The sequence below is a fragment of the Meles meles genome, chromosome 6 (assembly GCF_922984935.1).
Source record: "Meles meles chromosome 6, mMelMel3.1 paternal haplotype, whole genome shotgun sequence".
Lineage (NCBI taxonomy): Eukaryota > Metazoa > Chordata > Mammalia > Carnivora > Mustelidae > Meles > Meles meles.
In genome coordinates, this window is record NC_060071.1 from 67,648,524 (window position 1) to 67,668,752 (window position 20,229).

Genomic DNA, 20,229 nt, shown 5'->3' on the forward strand with positions numbered 1-20,229 from the left:
GGGCCCTCTGCTCGGCAGGGAGCCTGCTTCCTCCTTTCTCTCTCTGCCTGCCTCTCTGCCTGCTTGTGATCTCTATCAAATAAATAAAATCTTTAAAAAAAAAAAAAAAAAAAAAAAAAAAAAAAAAAAAAAAAGCAACCAGAATGACAGAGGAGCCTCACTTATTGCTTAAAGCCAAGACCTGGTTATTGCTCCATTTCACTTGGCAAAGGAAACAGAAAATAAAGCTATTGCTGGCTGTTATCAACAGTATCTGGTATCTGATAGTATCACTGCTGTCAGTATTTAGCAACCTGAAGGCTTACAGAGACAGGAATTTGGGGATGCAGCCTTGTAACCATGCTATATGGTCCTACCACACCATCATTGGTTTTTTGTTTGTTTGTTTTTTTTAAGATTTTATTTATTTATTTGACAGACAGAGATCACAGGTAGGCAGAGAGGCAGCCAGAGAGAGAGGAAGGGAAGCAGGCTCCCTGCTGAGCAGAGAGCCTGATGCGGGGCTCGATCCCAGGACCCCGGGATCATGACCTGAGCCGAAGGCAGAGGCTTTAACCCACTGAGCCACCCATGCGCCCCCCCATCATTGGTTTTATACTGAATTTGTGCTATCCCAGTAGCATCATGCAATAGAAACTCAGAAATGTCATTATAAATCTCATTCTAGACTGGGGAACTGGGTAAAAATATCTTTAACCTTACCAGATAATATGAGTTGACATAGAGAAGAAAAAAGAGAGAAAACGTGAACAAATACCCCACCTACGTGGAAAATAAGTCAGCAAACCAAAACTCTAAAATGTATGAAAATATTAATGCTAAGGGACATAGCCACCATATCAACTATTGAAATGTGAAAACAATTTTATCTAACAGCCTGCTAAAAACAAAATGTTTAAGGATGCTCAAAGAGGTAAATTAAGAGATAATTTACTATAAAAAAGAGAGGAGAAGGGTGTCTGGATGACTCAGTGGGTTAAGGCCTCTGCCTTCGGCTCGGGTCATGATCACAGCGTCCTGGAATCGAGCCCCACATAGGGCTCTCTGCTCAGCGGGGAGCCTGCTTCCTCCTCTTTCCTTGCCTACTTGTGATCTCTGTCTGTCAAATAAGTAAATAAAATCTAAAAAAAAAAGAGAGAGAGAGAGAAGAGATTAAGAAAGAGGCAGAGGTAAAGCAAAAACAGATAAATAAAAAGCCAGTTTTACATTTTAGAAAGTCAAAATATAATCACTGCAATAAAATCAGCTATGAGATGCTAGACCATGAAAATAATTGACTGAAATAAGTGATTTGGAAACTTGTACTGAGTTTTTTTTTTTTTTTTAAGGATTTTATTTATTTATTTGACAGAGAGAGGAAACACAAGCAGGGGGAGTGGGAAGAGGGAGAAGCAGGTTTCCCACTGTGTAGGGAACCTGATGCAGGGCTCAATCCGAGACCCTGGGATCATGACCTGAGCCAAAGGCAGACACTTAACCAACTGAGCCACACAGGCATCTGTGTATTGAGATATTTACCAGGAATATAGCACAGAATGGCAAAGAGGTGGATACAGAGACAAATACATGTCATATGTATATATGACAGATGTTAAAGAAGATATATATATGTCTAATAAGAGTTTCAGGTAGAGAATGGAGGAAATGGTAGATAATCAATACTTGAAAATAATTTTGAAGAATTTGAAGAGCTCAGAATTTTTGCAGTTGAATAAGGACATGCATGTGTTCTCAGAACTAATGTGCCTACTGAGTGTCAAGTAGGATAATGAAGAAAATCTTTGCTTTTAGGCATTGTAGGGAAACTTCAGAGTATCCAAAAATAAAGGGAAAAAGTCTTAAATGATACCAGAAGATATAGATTATTTCCAACGAATGACAGTTATATTGACAGTAGACTTTTCATAAGCAACTCAAATGACAAAAGATAATGGAATAATATCTTCAGTGTGATGAGTGGAAAATAACTACCAGTGTAGAATGTACTAGCTAATGAGGACAAAGAGGATAAAATGAGGACATATTCAGTTGCACAAGACTGAGTTTACATCTCATAATACACTCAATGAAGGATAAAACTTATTCTTTAGTAAAAAGAAAATTGAAGAGTGCTAGTAATAGCTACAAAAAAAAATGGATCTCAAATTGATCAAACCTATTGGTAAATTTATTGACTTAAAATTATTTTTGTGTTAAGACAGCACAAACAGCAAATAAGGGGCACCTGGGTGGCTCAGTAGGTTAAGCCTCTGCCTTTGGCTCAGGTCATGATCTCAGGGTCCTGGGATCGAGCCCCTCATCAGGCTCTTTGCTCAGCAGGGAGCCTGCTTCCCCCCCCCCCCACCTACTTGTGATCTCTCTGTCAAATAAATAAATAGATAGATAATAAATAAGTAATAAAAGAGAAGGTATTCAGGGGTAAAGTGAAAAGGTTCATGTCCTGCTCAGAAAGAGGATGGAAATATTGAATACTTTGTAATGTTGTTTAAAATATGTATAAATTATGTATGATTAAAACTTAAGGGTTAAGGTGCCTGGCTGGCACAGTTGGTAAAGCATGTGACTCTTGATCTCAGGGTCTTGTGTTTAAGCCCCATGTTGGGGATGGAGCCTACCTAAAAAAATAACTAATTAAAAAAGAAAAACTTAAAAATCAAGGGTAATCACTTAAAAAAATAGAAATACAATGTACCACTTCCATCTATCAGTGGATAGAAAAGGGAAAGGAGATAAATTTGAAAGAAGAAAATTTAAGGGCGCCTGGGTGGCTCAGTGGGTTAAGCCTTTGCCTTCGGCTCAGGTCATGATCTCAGGGTCCTGGGATCAAGCCCTGCATCAGACACTCTGCTCAGCAGGGAGCCTGCTCACCCACTCACCCTCCCCCCGCCTGCCTCTGTGCTTATTTGTGACATCTCTCTCTCTGTCAAATAAATAAATAAAATCTTGAAAAAAGAAAGAAAGAAGAAAATTTATTTATTTATTTTAAAGTTCTTTTTATTTATTTGACAGACAGAGATCACAAGTAGGCAGAGAAGCAGGCAGAGAGAGAGGAGGAAGCAGGCTCCCTGCTGAGCAGAGAGCCTGATGCAGAACTCGATCCCAGGACCCTGAGATCATGACCTGAGCCGAAGGCAGAGGCTTTAACCCACCGAGCCACCCAGGCGCCCCGAAAGAAGAAAATTTAAAGAAGAAAATCTAAACAGTAAAATCAAAGAAATAAGTTCAAATATTACAAAAACTGTGATAAAGATAAACAGGTTAAATTTATCAAAAGAGATCATTAAAGGATACAAAAGCAGAATCTAGCTATAAAAGGCTTACAACTAAATCTTAAATACACACAGAAAATATGAAGGACTATGAAAGCTATTTCTCACTTCTTGAATATATGTGTACAAATCTCTGCTCAAGTTCCTTGTTTTCTGTTCTTGGGAACTTGAGCAAATATTTGTACACATATTCATAGCAGAATTATTCACAGTAGCCAAAAGGTAAAGCAGCCCAAGTGATCATTGCTGAATGAATGGATAAACAAAATGTGGTTTATAGGTACAAAGGAATACTACTCAGCCGAAGAAAGAAGGAAATTCCGACACATGCTACAACATGGATGAACCTTGAAGACATTATGCTAGGTGAAATGAGCCAGTTACGAAAGGACATATACTGTTACTCTACTTATTTGAGGTACCTAGAGTAGTCAAATATACAGAAACAGAAAGAGTGGTAGTTGCCAGGCCCTGGGTCGGGGAGAAGATATTACTGTTTAATGAACTTGGAGTTTTCAGTTGGGAAAGATGAAAAAAGATCTGGACATGGATGGTAGTGGTGGTTGCATAGCAGTGTTAATATATTTAAAGCCATTGAACTGTACTCTTAAAAATGGTTAAGATGGTAAATTTTATGGAGTGTATGTTTTACCATAATTTCAATAAAGATACTACTTAGTGAAAACTAAAGAAAGTTGATGTACAGTATTAAACAAATGGTGGTAGGTATTATGGAGGGCACGTATTTTATGGAGCACTGGTGTGGTGCATAAACAATGAATTTTGGAACACTGAAAAAAATTAAATTTTAAAAAGATATCACTTAAAAGAAAGAAAAAGAAAAAAAGTATTAAATGACAAAATAGATTTTAAGGAAAACAGAAAAAGGTTACTCCATAATAAGAGGAACAACTATAAAGATTTATTTATTTATTTTGAGAGAGAGAGGAAGAGCACAAGCAGTGGGAAAGAGGGAGGGGGTAAAGGTGGAGGGTGAAGCATACTCCTCTCTGAGCAGGGAGCATGACGTAGGGCTCAATCCTAGGACCCTGGGATCATGACCTAAGCCAAAGGCAGACACTTAACCAACTGAGCCACCCAGGTGCCCCTGCTTTATTTTATTTTATTTTTTAAGATTTTATTTATTTATTTATTTATTTTTTTAATTTATTTGACAGAAATCACAAGCAGGCAGAGAGGTAGGCAGAGAGAGAGGAGGAAACAGGCTCTCCGCTGAACAGAGAGCCCCATGCGGCCCTCGATCCCCGGACCCTGGGATCATGACCTGAGCCGAAGGCAGAGACTTTAAGCCACTGAGCCACGCAGGCACCCCTAGGTGCCCCTACTTTTTAAAAGATTTTATTTATTTATTTTGGAGAGAGCGGGATAGGGGGAGTGAAGCGGTGGGAGGTGAACAAGCAGGCTCCCCACTGAGTGCAGATCCCCACTTGGGGTTTGGTTTTAAGACCCCAAGATCATGACCTGAATGGAAACCAAGAGTCAGAGGCCTAACCTACTGAGCCACCCAGGTACCCCAGATCCCTACATTTAGTAGAGAGACTTTTTAAAGTATACATGGAACAATTACAGAAATTGGCTAGATCCTAGGTCACAGAAGGTCTTGATAAATTTTAGAAATTTATATCATGAATAATATCTTAAAACCCATGTATTATAAACTTAAAAGTATCAGTCAAGAACTTTTTTTTGAGGGGGAATTAATAATCAGCACTTTAAAAATTGAAAAATAACATAGTACCACACATATCAAAATGTGAGAAATACATACAATAAATTTATGGCCTTGAAAGCAGTAAGAAAAAAAGCCCTAAAAATTAAATGAGTTGAGGGGCACCTGGGTGGCTCACTTGGTTAAGCCTCCAACTCTTGGTTTCTGCTTAGGTCATGATCTCGCAATTGTGGGATCAAGGCCCAAATCAGGCTCTGTGCTCAGTGCAGTCTGCTTCAGATTCTCTCTCCCTCTCCCTCACTTTCTCTCTCTCTCTGTCTCAAACAAATAAATAAAATCTTAAAAAAAAATTAAATGAGTAAAATTCAAAATAGTAATAATAGTAGTAGAGGTTGAAGTAGTTATCCTGTTACTACTACTAATGATTATGATACTAATGTAATAGCTAACATTGGAGTGGTTATTATGTGCCAGTTTTTGTTCTAAAGGTATTTGTATGTATAAATGCATAACAAATCAGTGTGTAGATTTTATTCCCATTTTATAGGCTGGAAGCAGACACAAAGAAGTTTCATAGTACTTTTCAGATTACTTAGCTGGGGGACATGGGTAGCTCAGTCAGCTAAGCATCTCCCTTTGGTTCAGGTCATGGTCCCAGCGTTCTGGGATCAAGCTGCACGTCAGGGGTTCTCTACTTAGCAGGAACCTGCTTCTCCCTCTCCCTGCTGCTCCCCCTGCTTGTATTCTCTCTCTGTCAAAGAAATAAGTAAAATCTTAAAAAAAAAAAAAAAAAAAAAGATTACTTAGCTAGTAAATAGCTGAATCAGCATTAGACCAACCCTGACCTCAAAGACAAATCTGATCTCACAGAAAGGAGAAAAAGAATAGCAGCAGAAATGGAAAGAATGTAGAAGAGAGGGCGAAATATAGTAATAGCAATCATAAGTGAAGTGGAAAATAAAGAATAACTAGGAGCAAAAAATAAAACAAACTAGATAAACCTCTAGTAATACTAATGAAAAAAATAGAAAAGATAAAAATCAGTAATATTCAAAAAAACAGAGATTGGGGCACCTGGATGGCTAGGTCAGAGGAGTGTGTGTCTTGATCTCAGGGTATTGAGTTCAAGCCCCATGTTGGATGTAGAAGTTACTTAAAATCTTAAAAAAACAGAGGGCATACTTCGAATCTCTAAATCACAAGATATTTTTATCTAAAACTTGACAATAAATTTGAAAACTTAGATCAAATGGGTAATATTCTGGAAAATTAATTACCAAAATTGGCTCAAGACAATTTAAAAACCTGAATAAACTAATGACCATTAAGTAAATTGAATAATCAAATCTCACTACACCCCAAAGAGACTAGTATAACTAATAAGAGAGTTTAGCTAGATAACTAAATTCAGGATCACTGTATGAAATCAATCAAACTAAAAGTTGGTTCATTGAAAAGACTAGTGAAAATAAGACCTCTAACACAGATCAAGACAGAGATGGCACAAAATATTATCAGGAATGAAAAAGAGCATCCATATCAGCCCTACAAATAATATTAGAGGATATTTAGTGAGGTATTATTATGAATTACTACCAAAACATTGGAAAATGTAGAAGTGGGTAGTATTCTAGAAAAACACCTTTATATAAAACTGACAGAAGAAGATACGGAAAATCTGAATAGTTCTGTGTTTATTTAAGATATAGAATCTGGGGCGCCTGGATGGGTCATTTGGTTAAGTGCCCACTCTTGGTATGGGGCTCAGGGCATGGTCTTGGGGTCGTGAGATCCACCTAGGGCTCCACACTCTGCACTAGGCTCTGTGCTCAGTGGGAATCTGCTTGTCCTCCCTCCTTTGCCCCTCCCCCCATTCTTGCACACTCATGCTCTCTCTCTAAAATAAATAAATAAAATCTTAAAATAGATATTGAATCTGGGGACACCTGGCTCTCTCAGTTGGTGGAGCATGTGACTCTTAATCCTGTGGTTATGGGTTTGAACCCCAAGTTGGGTGTAGAGATTACTTAAAAATAAAATATTTTTTAAAAGATTTTATTTATTTGAGAGAGTGAGCAAGAGAGAAGAGGAGCAGGGGAAGGGAGAGGGAGAAGGAGACTCCCCATTGAGCAGGGAGCCCAGCGTGGGGGTTGATCCTGAAACTCTAGGATCATGACCTGAACTGCAGGCAGATGCTTCACCCATTGAGCCAGCCGGGTACCCTTAAAAGTAAAATTTTTAAAAAGAATAGATCCTTAATCTGTAATTTAAAACCTTCCCTTAATGAAATTTTCATGCCCAAATGGTTTCATGGTTGAATTCTTCCAAACACTTAAAGGAAGAACTAAAACCAATCTTTCATGAACTTTTTCAGAGAATTGAAAATGAGGTAGCACCTCTCGTCTCATTTTATGAAGCCAGCGTAAGTTGGTGGCAGTACTAAGTATTTTATGAAAAAGGAAAATTACAGGACAATTCCTGCCAACATAGTACATCTAAAAATACTGAATAAAATATTAGCATATCAGATCCAAAGATAGATAAAAATATATACATGATGACCATGTTGTGTTTATTCTCAAAATGCAAGGTTATTTAATATTTGAGAAGCAGTCTATGTAATTCACCATATTAAGAAAATATATGAGACAGGTCGAGTAGGTGCATCTCAATACATGCAAAGAAAGCATTTGAAGAAATTCAACATATATTCATGATGAACAACAAACTCTAAGCAAACTAGGACTAGACGGTAATTTCCTTAATCTGATGAAGACTATCTGCAAAAATCCTATAACATCAGTTAATGGTGAACTATCAGAAATTTTCCTTTTGAAATCATGAACACCAACATAACCTTTATCATCACTTATTTTCAGCTTTTCACCGTAGGTCCTAGTAAATGATATAAAAGGAGAAAAAAATAAACAGTATAGAGATTTAAAAGGAAGAAATAAAACTGGTAAATTGATATTATTTGCAGGTATAATTTTATATGTGGAAAACAAAACAGTCTACAAACTATTAAAGTAAATAAGTATTAAACATTTAGCAAAGTTATTAGAGGACTAATATAAAAAATTAATTGTGTATGTCAGCAAAAAAGTGAAATTTTTAAAAGAAAAAATTTTTTTAATTAATTAATTTATTTTTATTTGCTTATTTACAGCATAACAGTGTTCATTGTTTTGGCATCACACCCAGTGCTCCATGCAGTACGTGCCCTCCCTATTACCCACCACCTGGTTCCTCAACCTCCCACCCCACCCCACCCCCTCCCGCCGCCCCTTCATAACCCTCTGGTTGTTTTTCAGAGTCCATAGTCTCTCATGGTTCATCTCCCCTTCCAGTTTCCCTCAACTCCCTCTCCTCTCCATCTCCCCATGTCCTCCATGTTATTTGTTATGCTCCACAAATAAGTGAGACCATATGATACTTGACTCTATCTGCTTGACTTATTTCGCTCAGCATAATGAAAAAATTTTTTTTTAGATTTTTAAAAAAAATTTATTTATTTGGGCACCTGGGTGGCTCAGTGGGTTAAAGCCTCTGCCTTCAGCTCAGGTCATGATCTCAGGGTCCTGGGATCGAGTCCCGCATCAGGCTCTCTGCTCAGCAGGGAGCCTGCTTCCTTCTCTCTCTGCCTGCCTCTCTGCCTATTTGTAATCTCTTACTCTGTATGTATAAATAGATAAATAAATAAATAAATAGATAGATAGATAAAATCTTTTAAAAAATTTTTTAAAAATTATTTATTTGACAGAGGAAGACACAGCAAGAGAAGGAACACAAGCAGGGGGAGTGGGAGAGGGAGAAGCAGGCTTCCCGCCAAGCGGGGAGCCCAATGTGGAGCTTGATCCCAGGACTCTAGGATCATGACCTGAGCCAAAGACAGATGCTCAATGACTGAGCCACCCAGGCTCCCCAAAGGAAACTATTTTTTTTTAAGATTTTTATTTTAAGAAATCTCTACACACAACCAGCAGCCCAAACTCACAACTCTGAGATCAAGAGTTGCATGCTCTACTGACTGAGCCAGCCAGGCACCCCAAAAAACTATTTTTAATAGCATAATACTCAGATTTTTGAAAAAAATCTAACCAAATATTCACAAGAACTTCTATAAACTACAAAACATTATTGACAGATATTAGATGATATATAAGTAAATTCATGTTGATAGATTGGAAAGGCTCAGTGTTTTGAAGATGTCAGTTCTTCTCTGATTGATGTAGAATTCCAGGTCCATGCCATTCATTATCCATATTTTTTTCTTATTGGTGGAAATAAAGTGATTCTGAAATATGTATGGTAATGCAAAAGACTAAGAATAGCTAGGACAATCTATAAGAGGAATGAAACTTAGTGACTTTTACTATCAGACATCAGGATTATTATAAAACTATTAGTGATGAGGTAATTAAGACAATATGGTATTGGCATAAGAATAGACTCGTGGACCAGTGGAACAGATTGAAGAATGAAGAAATTAACCACACATATATAGTCACTTGATTTATGACAAAGTTGATAATATAATGCAGTGGGTGAAAGGATAGTCTTCAATAACTAGTACTGGGTCATTTCAATAGCCAAATGGGAAAATATTAACCTTGGCTCTCCTACCTCCACAATATACAAAATTAAAATCAAGATAGATGGCAGAGCTTTTTTACAACAGGTATTCTGCCAGAAAACAGGTGTTGTGAAAACCACCGCTAAACCTAAACCAAAATAGGAAAGGAAAAGACTCACATCAACATCATTGTCATTGGGCCCGTTGATTCAGGCAAGTCTACCACTACTGGTCATCTGATCTACAAATGTGGGATTGACAAAAGAACTATCGAAAAATTTGAGAAGGAGGGTGATGAGATGGGAAAGGGCTCCTTCAAGTATACCTGGGTCTTGGGTAAACTGAGAGCTGAACATGAATGTGGTTATCACAACTGATATCTCCCTGCGGAAATTCGAGACCAGCAAGTATTATGTGACCATCATTGAAGCCCCAGGACACAGAGACTTTATCAAAAACATGATTATGGGCACATCTGAGGCTGACTGCTGTCCTGATTATTGTCACTGTGTTGGTAAATTTGAAGCAGGTTTCTCCAAGAATGGGCAGACCTTACACACTGGGTGTACAACAACTAATTGTTGGTGTTAACAAAACGGATTCCACTGAGCCACCCTATAGCCAGAAGAGATAAGAGGAAATTGTTAAGGAAGTCAGCACCAAGAAAATTGGCTACAACCCCAACACAGTAGCATTTGTGCCAGTTTCTGGTTGGAATGGCGACAACATGTTGGAGCCAAGTGCTAACATGCCTTGGTTCAAGGGATGTAAACTCACCCGTAAAGATGGGAATGCCAGTGGAACCACACTGCTTAAAGCTCTGGATTTCATTCTGCTTCACCTCGTCTAACTGACAAGCCCTTGTGTCTGCCTCTCCAGGATGTCTACAAAATTGGTGGTTCTTAATACTGGTGTTCTTAAATCTGGCATGGTGGTCACCTTTGCTCCAGTCATTGTTACAACTGAAGTAAAGTCTGTTGAAATGCACCATGAAGCTTTGCGTGAGGCTCTTCCTGGGGACAGTGTGGGCTTCAAGGTCAAGAACATATGTGACAAAGATGTTTGTTGTAGCATTGTGGCTGGAGACAGCAAAAATGACCCACCAGTGGAAGCAGCTGGCTTCACAGCTTAGGTAATTATCCTGAACCATCCAGGCCAAATTAGTGCTGGATATGCACTTGTGCCGGATTGTCACATAGCTCATATTGCTTGCAAGTTTGCTAAGTGGAAGGAGAAGATAGATCATCCTTCTGGAAAGAAGCTGAAGATAGTCCCAAGTCCTTGAAGTCTGGTGATGCTGCCATTGTTGGTATGGTTCCTGGCAAGCCTATGTGTGTGGAGAGCTTCTCTGACTATCCTCCTCTGGGCCCTTTTGCTGTTCATGACATGGGACAGTTGGTTGCCATGGGTGTCATCAAGGCAGTGGACAAGAAGGCAGCTGGAACTGGCAAGGTCACCAAGTCTGCCTAGGAAGCTCAGAAGGCTAAATGAATATTATCCCCAATACCTGCCATCCCAGTCTTAATCAGTGGTGGAAGAATGGTCTGAGATCTGTTTGTGTCATTGGCCATTTAAGTTTAATAGTAAAAGACTGGTTATTGATAACTGCATTATAAGACCTTCAGAAGGAAAGGAAAATGTTTTGTAGACCATGGTGTGTGTGTGTGTGTGTGTGGCAGTTTTAAGTTGTATGTTTTTATTTTATTCTATTTTATTTAAAAGATTTTATTTATTTATTAGAGAGAGAATGAAAGAGAGAGCATGAGATGGGGGAGGGTCAGAGGGAGAAGCAGACTCCCCACCGAGCAGGGAGCCTGATGCAGTACTCAATCCCGGGACTCCAGGATTATGACCTGAGCTGAAGGCAGTCGCCCAACCAACTGAGTCACCCAGGCACCCAAGTTATATGTTTTTAGAATCAGTTCTTTTTAGTGGAAACAACTTGACCAAAAATCTATCACCCATTTTGAGACCCATTAAGACAAAAGTTTAATGAGAAAAAAAAGATTGCAGTTTTAAAAGTAAAACTAATAAAACCTGTAGAAGAAAACGAAATGGTATCTTCGTAACATGGAATAGGGAAAGATTTCTTAAACCAGATTAATCTCCCCTAAAAAGCTAACCATGAATTTAAAAAATGGTAAGTTGGAGTTGATTAAAATTAAGAACTTTTGTTAATCAGAACATCAGTCATAAGAGTGAGAAGATGCACATACCCTACAACTTAGTACCTAATATGTACTTAAAAACACTGTACAAGAATATTCATTGTTTATTACATTAAAATTGGAAATGAATATTCATCAGTATGAGAATGGATAAATAATTGTGTATACAATGGAATTATACATATAATGGAATTATATATAGGAATTCATATGAATGAACAAAACCACATTTATCAACTTGGATAAATGTAAAACAGATACATTATGCTATGTTGGAAGTCCTAAGATCACCCTCAGGTTTGATGATTCACTAGAAGGGCTCACAGGACACAGAAGAATTATACTCACAGTTAAGGCTTAGTACAGTGAAAAGACAGAGACTGGAACCAGCAAATGGAAAAGGCTCATGGGGCAAGATTCAGAAGAAAGCTGATGTGAGCTTCCCGATATCTCCTCCCAGTGGAGTTGCATGGAGATTTGTTTAATCTTTTGAGTGAACATGTGTGACAAAACGTGTGAAGTGTTGCCTGCTCAGGAAACTCACTTGATCCTTGGGGTCTAGAGTATTTATTGGGGGTTAGTCATGTAGTGACATATCATGTGATGCCCTTATGACTGAGCTCATACTCTAGCCCTTATATCCTCCACCTAGCAAGAATAAATATACACCATAAGTTGCTTTGTTAGGATAAACTTATCTAATCATACTGGTATAGCATGGCCCAAGGCCTCAGCCATACAAAAATGCTTATCAAGCAGAACATTCCATAGGCTCAGAAGTTATCTTCCAGCCGACCACCAGTCCCAAAGACAAACCTTTCTTTGGAATGTACCAGGTTTGAGCAAACCAGGCATGCCAAGTTAACTCTTTCCTGCCCAGATGCCGTGTATTTAAGATTTAGAGGCTGGTGAATCAATACTACTTATTAATGAATACATAAGCTTTCATAGGGATGTTTAACATCCAGTTTAAGATACAGGTTATCTTTGGGATAGGAGGAGAATACTAGGGAGAGGTCCTGGGGAACTTCATGTATCTGTAATGTTTTCTTTTTTAAAAGTTCTAAAATATGGCAGAAAAAATTTAAATTAGACAAAATTATGGATGATGGAAACATGGATATTATATTCTCCACACTTCTGTGTATATCTAAAAATATTTAATAATAAAAAATAGAAAAATATGTCAAACTTTTGTAAAGTATGGAATATAGTGCTAAATTATAAAGAAAAATACAAAACAAAACAAAAGAAAAGAAAAAAAATTTTGTAATGGCGCCTTGCTGGATTAGTTGGTAGAACATGGGACTCTTGATCTCTGAGTTGTGGGTTTAAGCCCCATGTTGAGTAGAGAGCTTACTTTAATTAAAAAAAAGAAGGAAAGAAAGAAAAATTTTTCAGGGCACCTGGGTGGCTCAGTAAGTTAAGCATCTGCCTTTGGCTCAGGTCATGATCCCAGGGTCCTGGGATTGAGTCTCACATCTGGCTCCCTGCTGAGCTCCCTGCTTTTCCCTCTCCCTCTGCAGCTCCACCCTGCGAATGTTTTTTCTCTCTCTTTCTCAAATAAATTAATAAAATCCTTAAAAAAAAACTATTAAGAATATTTGAATACTGAAGCTGAAATGAAATGTCCAACTATTTAATGTATGTGAGATTAATGTACTTGTCATAAATACGTTACCATGTGCCTGGTAAAAAAAATAGCTTTTAGTTACTAAAAGTAATTACTTCTAATCACTTACTAAAAATATTAGCAAATTACTTCCTGCCTCTGGCTCCTTTATTTTAGGCTGGTTCTGAGACTAGTCCAGTAGGTTTGGTGGAGGATAAAAGCAAAAGGTAAAGGAGAAGAGCATTTGACCTTGATGCAAATCAAATTCTTTCCGTTCTCTTCTCCTTCCCCCTCATAGAATTAGTCTTAAAAAATAACAAAAACGTCGCCCATGGGTAATGTAAAGAAGGGGAAAGAACAGTTGAACCTCTTTCCATTGGGAATGGGAATGAGGGAGTGATGAAGGTTAGGTTATTCATATGCTATTAGACATAATTTCCAGCTACCATACTTCTTTCATTTCCCTGGTTTCTCTTTACCTTCCATAAGTCCACAGTCAATTAACAGATTCTTTCCTGTGCCTACTACATGCAGGTCCTGTACTTTGAGATGTAAAATAAGTTATGATCTTTTTGCCCCGTAATGTGCCTCGTAATGAAGTCAGAGTAAGCTGTTCAAAAGCCATTTGGTAGTTTTCCCTATGCATTGTTGGTGGGGAAAACCTACGGTAACATTTTTATCCAGTTTGCACACCTCACTTTTCCAGCATTCAAACTCTAACTCATGTCTCAACAGATTATAAATTATCACATGCCAGGGACCCTCAAGGATACTTAAGCAGTCAAAACTGTAGGTGTCATTTGAATGTGTTGATTTCCAAATGAATGGTACAAAGTGGATACCAGGAGTAGATAAAGGCTAGAAAAAGAGGTTGCCTTACTTAGAGTAAAATTTCCTTATTTCCTTTACTCTCTGGAGTTACTATGACAACTCAGATTGATTCATTTTCTTTATAATAGTGACAACATATTAAAAGAATGACTAGAAAAACTTAAAACCTGTTTTTCATACAATAGTTGAGAAATTGAAACCTATAAGCAAGCCCTGAGCTAATGAAGCGAAAAAGTGACTTATCTTGGTTTGATTTCCAGTATGGGATTAAAACTCACGTTCTCTTGATTGAAATGCCTTGTTGTGATTGAGAAATGTTACCGTTATTTGTTACCAACTTTTCGTTTTCTACTGCTATTGCAAGTTTGCAGACTGATGTTTAAGCAGTTTTACAGAATACTTGTCATTCTGTATGAAGTTCTGTTGTATTGTTTAAAGTGAAATGAAAAGTGTATCAACAATCTCTTAGGATTTTTTTTTACAACTTGATACCACCCAAAGACTTTTCAGTAGCTAGAGTGTATGTTGCTTCTTTCTTCATGTGCTCTTGTTTAACCTGTTGAGATGGAACTAGTATCTTGCTACTGATAGGCTGTAAGTTAATCATTTTCAAGCAGCCACCAGGATGAAAATAATATTCAAATACCCAATTGAATTTTACAAAAATATAATGAGATTTGGGGGACCCAAACTAAATATAATTACTATATTACTCACCTACCTGGGCACAGTTTTAGCAATATGGTTACTAAGAAATAGGACAGAATTAAAAATCTTTAAATAGGTAAAATGCTTCAGAGATAAAATACAGTATTTAATTCTTGTTGAACATATCACAGTTTTACACCATCATGTGATAACTTTACCCTCATTACTTCCTTTCCCCGTCTTAAATTCAGTCATTACCTAAGATCACTCCTTCGATTTATAGCTGTTGTCTGTGAATATTCATTTCCTAATAGAAATTATCTTGCCATAATTTAACCTGTCATCTTTATATTTATGAATCTTAAATCTATACAACTAGCCCTCACTTTGTGCCCACAGTCTAGTTCTGTATTTCCAGGCATCTATAAAATATTTTCATTTGGACATCTTACTGTAACCCTAAGTTCAGTATACCAAAAGCATTTGCTTTCCCATACATTCTCAGTTGTTCCATTTGGGTGCAAATACCTTTATTTTTAGTTTCTGGGCTAGGCTTATAAACTGATTCTTTGAGTCTTCCCATTCCATTGTGCCATGTATTCAGTTTGTCATTTTAAAATCTATTTGATTCATTCATTCCTAATTTCTGTTAGCTCCTTACCTGAATAGATAGTGGAGTTACTATGGTACATAAGCCATATTAGATTCCTGTTCTCAGAGAGCTTAAAAGAAATCATGACAACTGCCTATTGACTCCTGCATAAAGTCCAGACTTCCTCTATCCAGTGGTAGTGATAGTCTCCATGTTCAGATGTTACTTTCTAGGTCATTGGGTATAGTACACACAACATTGCTTTCTAAATATTTGTTTACATGTTTGTCTCCCTTACTACAATAGATATAGAGATGGTAAGTTTCTTTTTGCATCACAGTGCCCAGTGCAATAACTTTCACATACATTAGTGGATCTTTGTTGGATGAAAAAACATTGTAGATAATTTCATGTTCTTTGTCATTCATTCTAACATGGACCTTGTGAAGTGGAAATAGGAGGCCCTTTAAAGTCTCTAACTGTAAAGGTTTTCCATAATTATTCCTAATTTTCTTGTCTAAACTTCCTCTTTCTACAGTCTAATATAAACCCAGTCAAATTAATCTCTCTACTGTCTCCTGAGTACTTCATCTACCTTCTTAACTTATCCATTGAATATTTCTTTCCTTCACTCTGTCATGGTCCAATATATTTGCCTCTTTTTTGAAACCTTCCCTTCTAGCTCCAACCCATACAGATTTCTCCTTTATATAACTCTTTCTGCAGATATGTTGCCTGACAATCATACTGTTTAGCAACCTGTTATATTTATTATTGTTAGGCATTTTTATTTATACTTCATGTCTATTCACTGTTTAATGTGAAGTTTGATGTCCCGACTTGACTGGCAACATTGTTTAGCTGGTTCTTTTTTACTCTATTGTTTTGGCTATCATAGTGTTAGAAACCCTACATGAAGGGCTAGCTCTTTCCCCAAAGATGAAAATTCTGTATGTTTGGTAGCACAGATTACTTATTCAGCAAAGGACAGTGGTGTGGTAATCCATTTTTTTTTTTTTTTTAAGTAACCTCTATGCCCAAACTTAAAACTTTGAGATCAAGAGTCTCACACTCCATTGACTGAGCCAGCCAAATGCCCCTGTGGTTGATTTTTTAAGCATTCTTGTTATTGATATTCTGGTTGTCTCTGTCTAGTGTCTCATGTCACTAATTGTAGTATTATAATTTTAGGAGTGAATTCACTTTAGTCAGATCACCAAACACCTATAAAGGAAAGAAACTGTAAATTGTTCTGTTGGAATATTATAATAGGTATAGGTGGATGATTTTTTTGGTTAGTGTACCGTGTCTGATAATATTAACTATATTTCACAGTAACTTTAGACTAATTTTTTAACGTTCTATATTTTATAACTTATAAAAAAATTCTTAGAGGAAATGGTATACCTTGAGAAATTTACTGGTAACTGCCATATTAAAATGTTTATATATAAAACAGCAGTTCCTTATTGCATAAGGATGATTTAACTACTCCAGGTACTTAGATCATAATAAATATTACATTTTTAAAAAAGGAAAATATAGGGCGCCTTGGTGGCTCAGTCATTAAGCGTCTGCCTTCAGCTCAGGTCACGATCCCAGAGTTCTGGGATCAAGCCCCACATGGGCTCCCTGCTCTGGTGAGCCTGCTTCTCCCTCTGCCTGTTCTCCCTTTCTCTCTTGCGCTCTCTCTCACTCTCTCTCTCTCTCGCCTGTCTAATAAAGAAACAAAATCTTTTAAAAAAAAGTCAATACAGATCTCTATAAATCTCCCTTTTTCCTGCTTACATTGCTGTCGTCTATTTTATTGTTAATGAAAGAAATAATAACAAAAGCCACCAAGATGTTTTATATTACTATCCTTAGAAGACAAGATGTCTTTCTCACAAATTACCTTACATATTCTTCTTGTTTTGTTTTTTTTTTCCTTTTTAACTCTTTTATATCCATTTCTTTAACTTTATTTTATCAACTTTTCCCTTTTTTTTTTTTTTTTTTTTTTTGTTAAGTGTACATATCCAACCTTATTCTGGAATAGATGTAAGATGACTTTGTGCTCTTTTTACTGGCCCTAAGTACTTAAGTCTCCCTGTTGTAAACATGCCCCAATCCTTGAAAGCCTATGTTAAGAGTGATGTTCTTTAACTATTTTCCTGACTAACTCTTTACCCAGCAAATAGAAATATATTGGCCTAATGATGTGGTGAACTATTTGTAGACTTGACCAATACCTCCATAATTCTTTCTATTTGTACTTAAACTTTCTTCGCAAGCAAAGAAGTCATTAATTTTTTTCCTGAATGTCTCATTGCAATGTAATTCTTAAAAATATAATTCAAAAAATTTTAGACTTATCATAGAAAGTTTTTACAATTTTTTAAAGTCTTAAATTCTTTCATTATCAGTAAGTTGCTGTTATTACCATTTTAGGGATTGGAATAAAATTTACTTTTATGCTACTTAAATTTAATGTCAAATTAGAGATTAACTTGTGTTTGTGAGTCAGATCTTAGTGTGCTTAACATTTTTATTTTCAGTATTTAGTTATTGAATAGCTTACTACAGTAGATGCTATTTCTATTGCTCTTTTTTATTTATTTTTCTGAATGTAAACAGGACTTAAGTCTTATTTAGGATATGGGAAATAATAAATCAGAATTAAATGGGGTGTTTTTTCAAAACACATACCACTAGGAATTCTGATGGTTTATTCTTTCTGCCATCTCTCCTTGGAAATCCAAGACTATAGTGAGTCACTGTCACTGAAGAAACCTGAGATAGCTCTCAGTCGTGTTAGTCTTAGCATCCAAAAAGAAACGAATCTGCATAATACTTGTTTATTTTTACAAAAAAAGTTATCAAAATTATTTATAGAAAGTGGTATTTTATAATCAGTAAATGACTAGAGATTCAAAATATGTATTGTATCCAGTAATAAAATTATTTATTATTCTTCTAAAGTGGTAAGTTAGACAAATACTTATGTTGGAAAAGTTGTCAGTTATTAGGAAAACAGTCCTGATATTATTCAAACCTTAAGTAGCAAGTACTAAAATTAACACGAAAGAGAAATTATTTTTCAAAAAGTTTTCAATCTTCATTCTTATTTCTTTTTTGTCTTGGATAACCTTCACAAAATGTGTCTTTTTTATAACTCGTACCCTCAAAGTTGCCAGGTTTCACTTGTCTACTTTCTGGTCTGCCTCCAGAGTAGGTCCCTTCTTTTCTTCTCTCTTTACTCTTGAATTAATCCTCTACCTACTTCACAGGCCGATTCTTTGATGAGAATGAATCCCCTGTTGATCCGCAGCATGGCTCTAAACTGGCGGATTATAATGGGGATGATGGTAACGTAGGTGAGTACGAGGCAGACAAGCAGGCTGAGCTGGCTTACAATGAGGAAGAAGATGGTGATGGTGGAGAGGAAGACGTCCAAGGTGAGCGTGGGCCTGGCCTCCATGCTGTGACCGTGAAAACCACCTCTAAATTTTTTGGTTGAATTTGTGTAGAATTTTTCCCACTTATTAGTGGCATTACAATCCTAATACAAAGAGATCCTGTGTGGTTTTTCAGTTTTATTTTGAAAACAGTTTTATGATAGTCGTATTTATAAATCTTAATTATTTTATTTAAGTATTTTCATTTTAGTTATCTTGCATATATTATTGATATAATTTGAAACTCAAGAGTATTCAGAAATTTTAGATTTAAATTGCTTGAAATAGCTCTAGAGTTAATCTGAGGCAAATACTCCCAGTAAATAATTCTTTTCCAACTTCTCATCCGAAAACATTTCATTATTCCAGGTACAAATATTGACCAGACAACCTTTTTGTTATAAGGGAAGCCCCAAAAGTAATGGTCTCCTCCACAATGAAGATGATTTCACTACTGATTCAGTATAGGAAGGCTGTTTCTGAAATTTTTTCTGAGCAGCAGGAAATTTATATTTAATGGTTTGTAAAGATTTGTCTGTTTTATGTTTAATACACAGATTCAACGTATTTTCCTTGTTAACTATGTAACTTCTGAGCTTTTAAGTTATTAAAAGTTCAGAATTTACCTGTGTGCATGCAGCCCTACCCATGCATGCGTATCAGAGTATGTTGCATTATTCCAAGGTTTTAGGCTTTTTTTTTGCCTGCTAATATCATTTAGTAGTATTTGTGGAACTTTTTCTCTTTTCTGTAAAAGTTGATCATGAACATAATGACTGACGTATTTGATTTTATAATGTGATGCATGAAATATTTTCCAATGTAAACTGTTTTGATTTCTTCCTTAACTCTTTTTTTTTCTTCCTTAACTCTTTTTAAAGTAATCAGATGTTATTTAGGTTCATGACAAGGGTTGTTTTTATAAAAACTCAAAATATAGTTGTCCTAGAATACTACATAGTTAATAGAAAAAGGGAAATTAGAGACTCAGTCTTCCACGCAGGCATTGTTTTGATAGTACATTCTAGTTTTGGAAGAATGGTTGTTGTAAATAGAAAGAGATAATAATCATTCCAGGAGTTATTTAAGGATGCATTAATGAGAACTCAAACACTGTTTGGAGCTATTGAATAAATTACACCACCTTTTCTATAATCTCATCCATTTTTCATAAATTTTACCATTTTCTTCTCATTGCTTTGTGATTTGCCTGGATTATATTTTTTTGCAGTTATTTATAACATTTCAGGCGTTTTCGTGCATGTACATTTTATCACCAGTTAGATTGTAAGCTCTTGGAGGGCAGGAATTTTCATTTCTTTTGCCTTATATTTTGTTTGTATCCTTTTCTGCCTTCACATTCACCCATCCACCTCCCCCCACCAAAGTACTTAGCATACATAGGG

The 20,229-nt window shown here is 36.4% G+C and overlaps 1 protein-coding gene and 1 pseudogene across 2 annotated transcripts in view; both read left to right on the forward strand.

The window, feature by feature from the left end:
- GOLM2 (golgi membrane protein 2) overlaps positions 1 to 20,229 on the forward strand; it is a 104,899-nt gene that overhangs the window by 76,494 nt on the left and 8,176 nt on the right. Inside the window, exon 9 of one of the 2 annotated variants that reach the window (XM_046008497.1) lies at positions 18,656 to 18,823. The exons of the other annotated variant lie outside the window; for it this stretch is intronic. Within the exon in view, the coding sequence (XP_045864453.1) occupies positions 18,656 to 18,823 (168 nt within the window). The remainder of the gene's footprint in view (positions 1 to 18,655; positions 18,824 to 20,229) is intronic. 2 annotated transcript variants of the gene reach the window in all.
- Positions 9,806 to 11,130, forward strand: LOC123943948 (annotated as a pseudogene).